This window comes from Garra rufa, chromosome 1, assembly GCF_049309525.1.
Source record: "Garra rufa chromosome 1, GarRuf1.0, whole genome shotgun sequence".
Lineage (NCBI taxonomy): Eukaryota > Metazoa > Chordata > Actinopteri > Cypriniformes > Cyprinidae > Garra > Garra rufa.
The window spans coordinates 36671292-36683354 of NC_133361.1; the positions used below are offsets into that span (position 1 = coordinate 36671292).

The 12063-nt window shown below is 35.8% G+C and overlaps 1 protein-coding gene across 2 annotated transcripts in view; it reads right to left on the reverse strand.

Annotated features, from left to right (window-relative positions):
- The window catches only part of itga3a (integrin, alpha 3a), a 41856-nt gene that overhangs the window by 13712 nt on the left and 16081 nt on the right, over window positions 1-12063 (reverse strand). For both annotated transcript variants that reach the window (XM_073839569.1, XM_073839578.1), the window contains exons 2-15: window positions 10252-10379; window positions 8765-8862; window positions 8413-8650; window positions 8235-8327; window positions 6625-6841; window positions 6338-6531; window positions 6027-6115; window positions 4860-4996; window positions 4586-4663; window positions 2762-2829; window positions 2464-2606; window positions 2154-2303; window positions 1929-2026; window positions 1509-1677 (exon numbers count right to left, since the gene is read on the reverse strand). In XM_073839569.1, the coding sequence (XP_073695670.1) occupies window positions 1509-1677; window positions 1929-2026; window positions 2154-2303; window positions 2464-2606; window positions 2762-2829; window positions 4586-4663; window positions 4860-4996; window positions 6027-6115; window positions 6338-6531; window positions 6625-6841; window positions 8235-8327; window positions 8413-8650; window positions 8765-8862; window positions 10252-10379 (1900 nt within the window). The remainder of the gene's footprint in view (window positions 1-1508; window positions 1678-1928; window positions 2027-2153; window positions 2304-2463; window positions 2607-2761; window positions 2830-4585; window positions 4664-4859; window positions 4997-6026; window positions 6116-6337; window positions 6532-6624; window positions 6842-8234; window positions 8328-8412; window positions 8651-8764; window positions 8863-10251; window positions 10380-12063) is intronic.

Sequence of the window (12063 nt, forward strand, 5' to 3'; positions counted from 1 at the left end):
TGACTGATAGCAACCCATTCTTTCATAATCACATCTTGGAGTTTGTCAGAATTAGTGGGTTTTTGTTTGTCCATTGTTCTTCACCAAACTGTTGTTGGGTTGTTGGAAGAAGTTGCTGTTGGAGGGTGTTTTGGTACCATTCTTTATTCATGGCTGTGTTTTTGGGCAAAATTGTGAGTGAGCCCACTCCCTTGGATGAGAAGCAACCCCACACATGAATGGTCTCAGGATGCTTTACTGTTGGCATGACACAGGACTGATGGTAGCGCTCATCTTTTCTTCTCCGGACAAGCCTTTTTCCAGATGCCCCAAACAATCGGAAAGAGGCTTCATCGTGACTTTGCCCCAGTCCTCAGCAGTCCATTCGCCATACTTTTTGCAGAAGATCAATCTGTCCCTGATGTTTTTTTTGGAGAGAAGTGGCTTCTTTGCTGTCCTTCTTGACACCAGGCCATCTTCCTAAAGTCTTGGCCTCACTGTGCGTTCAGATGCGCTCACACCTGCCTGCTGCCATTCCTGAGCAAGCTCTGCACTGGTGGCACTCCGATCCCGCAGCTGAATCCTCTTTAGGAGACCATCCTGGCGCTTGCTGGACTTTCTTAGATGCCCTGAAGCCTTCTTAACAAGAATTGAACCTCTTTCCTTGAAGTTCTTGATGATCCTATAAATTGTTGATTTAGGTGCAATCTTAGTAGCCACAATATCCTTGCCTGTGAAGCCATTTTTATGCAACGCAATGATGGCTGCACGCGTTTCTTTGCAGGTCACCATGGTCAACAATGGAAGAACAATGATTTCAAGCATCACCCTCCTTTTAACATGTCAAGTCTGCCATTCTAACCCAATCAGCCTGACATAATGATCTCCAGCCTTGTGCTCATCAACATTCTCACCTGAGTTAACAAGACGATTACTGAAATGATCTCAGCAGGTCCTTTAATGACAGCAATGAAATGCAGTGGAAAGTTTTTTTTCGGGATTAAGTTAATTTTCATGGCAAAGAAGGACTATGCAATTCATCTGATCACTCTTAATAACATTCTGGAGTATATGCAAATTGCTATTATAAAAACTTAAGCAGCAACTTTTCCAATCTCCAATATTTATGTAATTTTCAAAACTTTTGGCCATGACTGTACATTATCTTTTCTCTATCTGTGTCTCTAAAGACACATCACTTTGCGATATCAAGCAGCAAAACGAGCTGTTTTATACAGCTATAAACAGCCGGAAAATAATGAAACCGGAAGCCAGACACATTAAACTTACAAATTACAGTGCCCGATCTTACGGGAAAAATAAGGTATATAAAAAGGTTTCTAACTCTTTTCTGGTACCGTTTAAAACCATTTTTCTAGAGTGTATTGTTTTTCCAGGGTCAAGATCTTGGTCGTGGTTTGCTATTTGGTGATCTGTTACGTGACAAACTGTTATGGATTGTGTGCGAAAGTATTAAGAACCGTAGAAAGAACTAAAGTGAAAAATCTGAGGACATTTATTGATCTTACCTTGGGGTTTAGGCTGGAGAAGCTGAGCGAGGTGGGAATGGTGACATTTAGAAGAGCACCGTAAGCGTCTTCTCCTTTCCTGTCCTGTGATGGAACATTGGACACATTCACCATCAACTTCAGCTTCTTTATGTCAGTAGTGTAGTGGAAAACCTGGTGGCCGTCGCGCCTGTAAAAACACACCAACAAGCGGTTCACAACACCTCTATGAAGTAATGATAATTTCCATTTCATTCCAGTCCATATACAGCTCAGGTGATTTGATCATTCCTGAGTGTTCATGAGCAAAAATGGGTCATACTTGAAAGGACATAAGAATCTTATTGGGTAGATTCTTTCTTTGTAGCATGATGGCAGATATACAGTCGAAAAAATATATTTTCTATTCAGTCAGCTACTTTCCCTTTCACATGTGCTTACGTGGGGAACGGCTTGTTCTGCTCATCTGTGAATGCAGCCGTCATCTGAAGGTTGCTCTCACATTTGTTATCTAATCCACAGGCTTTCTGAATGTGTATCTAAAGAACGAGATGACATTGGTGGAATATGAGCAAGAATGTGAGCAGGTTGTGAAGGGCATACATTGTGTTTCCGAAGAAAACATGATTTGTGTTTGAGCGAGGTAAAATATGCTGTCAAAGGTACCTCAGCTCTGCCAGTCAGAGCGTCTTTTTGGCTGATCACAGGAAAAGCACTGAGGTCTTCCAACGTCTGCCCGCCTGAGGGAGGAGGCTCCACCAAAGACACACTCAGCAGGAAAACTATCGGAGCAACCTTGTCTTGGATCGTCTTGGACTGTGGGAGACAAATGCACAGGCAATACATCAGAGTTATACAAATGAAAGTATACAATTAGCCCAATCTGATCACAGGCTAAATGAATCAACCTAAACAACCCAAGCCTTTTTGTCACAAAGAATAAAATGCCAATTCAAAGGACGGCCTTGTGTCATACCGCAAGCTCGAGTTTCAAAGAACGACAATCTCCAGACGGATTAACAGACATTTTGCCAGTGTATTTGCCATCTTTGTTGTCAAGGAAACGAACACGAGGGCTCCGAGACGATTGCTGATCGGCTTCCACCGTATATTGAAAAGCTGAGAAAACAACACATCTTTCTTACTTTATATCGGACCTGAAGTCTGAGAGTCAAAATACGAACCAGCACATTGAATCATACATTTTGCATTACAATATTACTTAGAGAGTTTGCTTTTATATTTAGGGTAATAAACTGTGATGTTGGACTTACTAATACTCTTCTGGGAGCTGGAACTGCCAGTGCTGAATGTGTAGGAGAAACAGACTTTTGCTTCAATACTGTATGAGGAAAACACAACAGAAATTACTGAATTTGTCACAGAGACATTTCAACAATTCTGATTAGGGTTTTACAATCAATCAAATACAAAATCAATATTAAGAATACAGTTGTTGTGATTAAATTATAAAAAAATATAGATTACAGCATAACACTTAGATATATTCCAACTATGCCAAAGGTTTTTATTTGTGCAATCAGAAGTGCTTAGAGGGGTCATGAACTGAGAAACCAAAATTCTGTTTATATTTTGACATATAAGAGGTCATTGGACTATAAAAACATCCTGTAAGTTTCAGAACTCAAAACTTTCTCATCAGTCTAAAAACAGCTTATGTTGAAACCAATCTGCCAAAACAACAGGATGTGGAATGTGCCACTTTATGACGTAATAGTGTGGCTAAACGCCGCCTCCACAGATGAAGATCAACGCCTGCTTCTACATCACTGCCTGTTTAGACCCGCCCACCAATTCGCGCATGTGGTAGGTAAATAACAAGAGAGGCAAATGCAGATGGCTCTGTCTGAATACAAGAAGAAGCTGTGCAGTGCAAAGTCATGGAAAAACAGTCTTTATCTTTAAAGTTCTTCATTAAAGAACTTTATCTTTAATGAAGATCCAGGCCGTGTCAGTAAGAACTTGGTCCTTGTTCACTTCAATTTTTCATGGATACGTTTACAAACAAGACACAATTTGATGCAAGATTTTCAGTAAGACTGACACTAAAAAACGATGCTGTGCTGACTATAATTAGGGTTCCCACACCTTGGTTAACTTCAAATTCAAGGACCTTTCAAGGACTTTCAAGGTCCAATACCCTCAAATTCAAGAACTTAATGTGGGGACACATTTCAATTAAGAGCAAGGTTATATCGTGTAACTGTAAGATACATTGTTACAGTACAACTATGCAAAAAAAAAAAAGCATTTTAGTGGAACTTTACAGCCTATTTTTGCAATGTTTCACAGTGTTTCTGTGAAACATTGAGGTACCATCATAGTAGTTTAGTGCATAAATGTCATGGCAACATACGACACAAAGTACCTCACGTGGGAAACACTTAACACAAAGCATAAAATGCGTGCAACTAACGTAAATCAAACAAATATTCATAGGCTGTTGGCAAAATAACACATTAGTGGACCAGAGGAAATAACATGGAATTTTTCCCAGAAAAATCAAAATACCCAAAATAAATTCAAGCACTTTCAAGGACCTGTATCTATGTATGTTTATTTTCAAAAACTTTCCAGGGCCTTGAATTTTTTTTTTTCAGATTCACAAACTTTCAAGGCTTTCAAGGACCTGTGGGAACCCTGTATATTGAATCCGACAGTAATCATTGGACTGTTAGCCAATCATAGCAGTGGGCATTTACTTCCGAGTCTACAATCCGCCACGTCTGTTCAAACTGAGCGTTCAGATGAAGGGGTCAAAACAGGACAGAAAATAGCCTATTACTTCTAAATTATGTTTTTTGATGTAAAAATCTTGATAACATTATAAGTGTACCTCAGAGAACAGTACAAAATGATAAAAAAAAGGCCATTCATGACTACTTTAACATTAGACCATAAACATGGTCCTAATGAGTCCGCTGATCCATAATGGATGCATAAGTTATGGTTTAGGAAATAATCGACAGTTATTATTTTGTGACACTGTAATTTTCTGAAGTGACTACTGAAGTGGCTCATTTCCATGTAAACAAACATGAGTGAAAGTTGAAGCGAGACGTTTGAGGATCCATTACCAGGCATCACAGTCTTCTAGGCTGATAACCGCTGGTGTCACAGTGAAAGAATTCTTCAGGTGAATCACAGGACGTGCTCTTATGAAGGGGAAAATAAAGAAAACACAGTGAGATAAAGACAGCGGGTCTAAAAATGACTGCTAATCAAAGTAGAAGAATTTACAACTGTGATTTAATAGTTAACTTATTAATTATTTTTGGTCTTTGTGTGCTACCTTGATGCTTTACAATTAAAATATGTAAAATATTAAAATATTGTGACACGATCAGTCACCTTAGCAAAACCACGCGATCATCTAATGATCCAACTGCTATGTCTGGGTAACTGTTCCTGTCCACATCCATGCCACCACTGATGGAATAGCCAAATGTTTGGAATCCACCACCTGGGATATCTTTTCCATCAATGACCTGAGGAATTAATGTTAGAGCAAAAGTTATACATTTGCAATAAACTGGCTATCTAAAGTATGTCTAGTTTGAAAGCAACCATACGAAATGGTTGCTCAATAGTTCAATGGTCAATTGAATTTTATTTTTTAAAGAAATTAATACTTTTATTCAGCAAGGATGCCTTAAAATGTTTAAAAGCGACAGCAAGGACATTTGCAATGCTACAAACAATTTTCATTTCAAATAAATGCTGTTCTTTTAAACTTTCAATTCATCAAACAATCCTGAAAATGTATCACTGTTCCACAAAAATATAAAGCAGCACAGCTGTTCTTAATAATACATTTCTGGAGTAGTGATGCTGAAAAATTTAGCTTTGCTGAATTCCATTTTAAAAGATTCAAATAGAAAACACTTCTTTTAAATTGTAACCATAATTCCCAATATTATTGTACTGGATGTACAATTTGAATTACGACTGTTTGTAATTAATGTTATAATACAAAATGTATTTCATCCAAAACCAAACCACTATTTAAAAGGGAATATAAAAAACTTCCAATTCCAATATTTTGTATCCTTATTAAGAATGTTCTCATTCTATTTTCATAAGATTGTTCAATAGTAACTATTCAGAATCATGGCACATTAAAAATATCAAGCTCGTTGTAATAAAAATAGTGTGCATGCTTATTATGATTACTACGGAAACCTGCAGGCAGCATAATCAGACGACCCTTGAAGTGTTTTTTTTTTATTATTATTGTTTAGCAAGAACCCCTATTTATTCAATCAGATAAAGACTGTCATTTTCTTCTTTAGAATTTTTCAAGAACTGCACTTAGGAACATGCTTATCACCTTCTTGGAATTTATCTTAGGAAATTCCTTCAATTATTTCTTAAGAAGGTTTCTGTGAATCCGGGCCCAGGTTTTGGGACTACAAAATGAACAGCTCTATAAACATGCTAGTTTATTACTTATAAAACTATTTTTTAATAATTGTACACTCTTAACACTCTAAATACTTCTTAATATTCCCATCTCACCTGATTAGGCGTTTGAGAAATACTTGTTTTGCTGCCCATCCATATAGATACTCTGCCTGTACTGTGATATGGCGCACCAACAGCAAAATCTGTTAAGAAACAGCGGCGTGAGAAACAATAACTGTCAAAATACTTCTTAGTAATGCCACAAGAAGGCAGCAGAGTAAAATGTCCTTGACTGTATAATTTGCTGCACTGCACACAAAAGTGAATTCATGCAAATAGCCAGAGCATTAGCAACAAATGATTAAAAGCCACATACATGCTACTTTGTACACAGTGCACTCAATAATAGAAACCCACAAACCTACCCTGAAAACCATCCTGGTTAACATCACCAATAGCAACAACAGCCATGCCAAAAGCTGAGCCCCTAGGCCCAGTGAGGACCATGTCAGCTTTGTGACGAAAAGACCCGTTCTGGTTCATATAGACATAAACTGCCCCGCCTTCGTCTTTTTTCCGGTCGAAATAGAAAGCGGCTCCAACAATCAGATCCTTCCAACTATATAGACAACATGAAGACAAGTTAAATCTCCTTCTGTTTCATTCATGACCTCTAGATGAGGAGAAACAAAAAGCCAAGAATTGTCTTTACCCATCATTGTTGAGGTCAACAACAGCAACGCTGCTGCCAAAATAGGATCCAACTTGTTCCCCCATGAGAGTGTCTTTAATTCCAACTTCCCTACTGACACCAGTTTTGTAAACTTCAGCCAACGTCACAGATCCTACGGCTTTATCTCTTGGAGCTCCTGTTACCACTGTGTCTTTGTCTTTGCTTAGCACATCTTGAGCCACAGCTATAGAATAACCTGAAAAACAATCAGTCAATAATAACCAAGTGTAATAAAAGAAACATATTCAGTTGAAGTCAAAAGTTTACATAAACCTTGCAGAATGTGCAAAATGTTAATTATTTTACCAAAATAAGACAGATCATACAAAATGCATGTTATTTTTTATTTAGAACTGGCCTGAATAAGATATTTCACATAAAAGACGTTTACATATAGTCCACAAAAGAAAATAATAGTTACATTTATAAAAATGACCTTGTTCAAAAGCTTATATACACTTGATTCTTAATACTGTGTTGTTACCTGAATGATCCACAGCTTTTGCTTAGTGATAGTTGCTCATGAGTCCTGAACAGTTAAACCTCCTTCTGTTCTTCAGAAAAATACTTCAGGTCCCACAAATTCTTTGGTTTTTCAGCATTTTTGTGTATTTGAACCCTTTTCAACAATGACTGTATGATTTTGAGATCCATCTTTTCACACTGAGGACAACTGAGGGACTCATATTCAACTATTAAGAGCAGGGGGTGAAAACTTTTGAACACAATGAAGATGTGTACATTTTTCTTATTTTGTCTAAATATTCTTCTTTTTTTTAAGTACTGCCCTTCAGAAGCTACAGAAGATACTTGCATGTTTCCCAGAAGACAAAATAAGTTACATTTACCCTGATCTTTAAATTCTAAAAGTTACCAGCTCCTAATGCATTGTGTTTCCTTCTGAAGCATCAGTAAGGGTTTGAAACTTCTGTAATAGGTGCGAACGAGTCCCTCAGTTTTCCTCATTGTGAAAAGACCATACAGTCATTGTTGAAAAGGGTTCAAATACACAAAAATGGTGAAAAACCAAAGAATTTGTGGGACCTGAAGGACTTTGCTAAAGAACAGCAGGCAGTTTAACAAGGGACTCATGAACAACTATCACTAAGAAAAAAAAAAAAAAAAACACAGCTGTGGATGATTCAAGTAACAACACAATATTAAGAATCAAGTGTTTGTAAACTTGAGCAAGGTCATTTTTACAAATTCAACTATTATTTTCTCTTGTGGACTATAATGTAAATACCAGTACTAAATAAACAACAACATGCATTATGTATGATCCCTCTTATTTTGGTAAAACAATTAACATTTTGCAGATTCTGCAAGGTGTGTAAACATTTGACTTCAACCGTATAGCTGATTTTGTGTTTCAGGTAGGAATAAAGCAAAACACAGGGATCTATTATGTAAATACAATAAAGGTCGATTGACAGTTGACAACAAATGCTTACAAATAAAAAAGCAACATGAAAAAAATAAATCAACTAAAATGATTTTATGTTGTTTTCGTTGTTGCTGTTGTTTTGAAAATAAATGAAAGTAAATGCCAGTAAAAACCTGAAAGCATGGTTGCAGCACTGCCTTACCGATGTAAATATTTCCTCTATTTAAATTTGGAAGCTTGCTCTTGACTTCATCAAACTCATCATCAGGGTTGTGCCACTGTGAAAATGTATTTCCTGCAAATGATGGAAAATTATTAGCGGGGAATTTAACATCATTCTTGCATGTAGAAATGTTTACAGGAAAACAAACTGCCCTCACCTTGCCAGTTAAAGCATCCAGGTGCACCCAGGAAGATCTCCGTTTGAGTGATGGCAGCCGACATTCCAGCAAGACACATGCCTTCACTCGTCTGATCATCTCTGGGGTTACACATCTCACTGTATGACTGCCATTGAGAGTCTGTTCTGTTATACTGTAAATCATTTCCGCGAACATAGCACTTCCCAATCATCCGAAAGTTGGTTTCAAAGTTCCGTATATAGCGATGGCCACATGCCTAGTAAACAGAGTGATGAATATTATGTTAGGATGGCAAGAGCAATGTTTTTTTTTTATGGTGATTGATTTGATTTTTGATAGACCAACCAAAAGTCATTATTACAAAACTCACCAGTACACGCCCCCCTGGTTGACTCTGACTGGCTATCGACACGCCTAGCCACATCCCATCCACCTTAAAATTTTCTTTGTCTGGTATGTCATCAGAATCTGCATAACACAAAGCAAATATTCTGATTAGTTTCTTCTGTACCATGCAGTCACGTGGGACACAACAACAATAACAGATAAAAGTGATATATATATATACACACACACAGTGGTGTGAAAAAGTGTTGGCCCCCTTCCTGATTTTTTATTTTTTGCATGTTTGTCACACATTAATGTTTCAGATCATCAAATTTAAATATTAATAAAAAATAACACAAGTAAACACAACATGCACTTTTTACACAGGCCAATGTGGGTTTGGATTTTGTTTTCCCTTAATAATAAAAAACTTCAAAATGAATGTTGTGTTTACTTGTGTTATCTTTGATTAATATTTACAATTTGTTTAATGATCTGAAACATTAAAGTGTGACAAACATGTATTATTAATATTATTATGAATAGTGGGGACATCATTATATTACTATATATACTGTTGGAAACACTTTACAATAAGGTGTCATTTGTTAACATTGGTTAATGTGTTAACATATACATTACTATTATTATTAATATTTTCATTAATATATTATAAAGACAATTTGTTCATTTTGTAAAGAAGTCTGATCCAAAGTACAGCAAAAACAGTACAATTTTGAAATATTTTGTACTATTTGATAACTGTTCTCTATTTTAATGTTTTAAAATGTCATTTATTCCTGTGATTTCAAAGCTGATTTTTTTAGCATCATTACTCCAGTCACATGATCCTTCAGAAATCATTCTAATATTCTGATTTGCTGCTCAAAAAACATTTATTATTATTATTATGTTGAAAACAGCGGAGAATAGAAAGTTCAGAAAAACAGAATTTATCTGAAATAGAAATCTTTTGTAACATTATAAATGTCTTTATCATCCTTTAGCATCCTTGCTTTTGAATGCTATAGTGTATAATGTTACAAAAGCTTTTTATTTCAGATAAATGCTGATCTTTGGATCTTCCTATTCATCAAAGAATCCTGAAAAAATGCACTCAACTGTTTTAAATGTTGATAGTAATAATAATAAAAAATGATGCAAAACATTTTGCTTTGATAACAGGAAAAAAATTACAATTTAAAATATATTTAAATATAACTAATTTAAAAATATCAACATATACAATTATTTATTTATTAACTCATTAGTATATTCATTTTTTATATATTTTTTTTAATTTACTTTGCATTTTTCATTCATTTCATAGATTATATACAGTACATCTCATAAATGTCCACTATACGAAATTAAAGTAAATAAGTAAGTAAATAAATAAATAAATGTCTCATATGACGGGAAGGAGCATTAATACAATTAAAACTAACAAGAAAAATATTTATATTCTGTATATCAGAAAAAGTGAAGCCTAAGAAAACTCATGGCTTCTAAGAAGGTCAGGAAAATTACTTGAGTTGAGAAGGTTTAGTCTTCTGCAGTCTTTGCGGTCTGCAGTGATTGGACAGGCATATACATCTCCAGTTTCATTGGCCTCCACTCCCGACTCTGCTTTCTCCTTCGGTGCTCCTACAAGAAGTCTGAAAAACATGTGTAAACATGATTGAGCTCAGGTCTGTCTCGAGGAGGGATATTATGCCAGATTTGCCGCAGTACCACAGTAAAGGCTGTTTGAGACACAGCGTTTTCAAGGATAAGGCAGAAATTCACATTCAGCCATGTGCCAGGTATCACTTATATTTTAACTTATCCTCAGAATTTAGTGGACACGGCAGATAAACTCCAGCATGTGTCACCCTTATCTGTCTGGGCTTGTCGGGCTACGCAAACTGATTTTGACTGGAAGGACTTGTCAGAACCCATTACTTCCAGGACACAGTGCAAATATGGACAGAAAATGTGGCTTAAAGAGCTACATGCTTTCAACTATTTGCAGAACCCTGCTGGTAAAAGCGTCAGATTAACATAAAGCACATGAAAACCACAGGAGATGGCGTCACATTTAACTCAAATGTTCATTTTCAGACAATACGGTGAAAATATGCTATGAAACGCTCATGTCTCTACTCCTCTTTCTCTCTTTCCATAGGCGAGCTATTTCGATACATGCATTCTTTATTCCCTGCAGGGAAAATCGCTTACTCAAGCTCACCTATGTAACCGATTTGATTTTGATCACAGAAACTAGGCAGGTTTAAAGATAAGAGTCATACCCCCAACTGCCATCATGGAACAGATGTAATCCCCTAGAGCCCTTGAGGAAAGTGAGCAGAATTAAAGAGGCATTTCATTAAACTCTAATCACAAAATCAATGAATTTTATTTCAATATTTGCGAGAGCACGACAGACATAATAATGACTAAAGCGGTGCTGCCTGCAAGCTCGATTCATTAATGTTTCATGATTTTTGGAGACACGCACCCTAGTTGCTATTTTATCCACCTTGCAGCCTGAGGCCTCATAAATATTCCACTCGGTGAGGGATGAGATCTCATCAGATCATGACTCGTGTCTAACGGGATTATGAATGGGCTTTAGTGGCCGACGCGGTCATTTCATCTTCTTTAAAATTCTGTTTGGTGAATTTGAACAGAAATGTATTATGTCTGACAGTCTGATCATCACAGATTTTATGCCTTCAACAGAGAACTTGGGTTATAAGTAACATGATATTTGCCCCAGTGAGTGGTATTTTTGTATTTTTTGATTCTTGCATGCCAGATTACTATTCAGAGACAGTTTTAAGTAAGCCGTTCGTAAACTAAAAAGAATTAATCTTATGCACACTGAGTCTGAAATTTTTGAATGCGTTTTTTTGTTTTTTCGTATTCTTCATCCTTTCCTATCAAAATGCTTGCTACGGATGCAAAAATGCAGAAAATCGAACCTGATGCAAATTTTTTTAAGACGGAGAAAGTTTTGAGGCAGTGTGTAAATGTGATTGACACAACATGAGGTTGTATTTATTTTTTAACATTTTAACAAAAATTTCTGTGTGCAAAGACCTTAACTTAAAGGGATAGCTCACTCAAAACCAATATATATATATATATATATATATATATATATATATATATATATGTATATGTATATGTATATGTATATATATATATATATATATATATATATATATATATATATATAATGTATATATACTTAAATAATTTATAATATTTTATATATAAATGCAACATTTTTCTTTAATAATAAATATACACAGTACACACACATATAGTATGTAAATTTATTTTCTGATACAACCG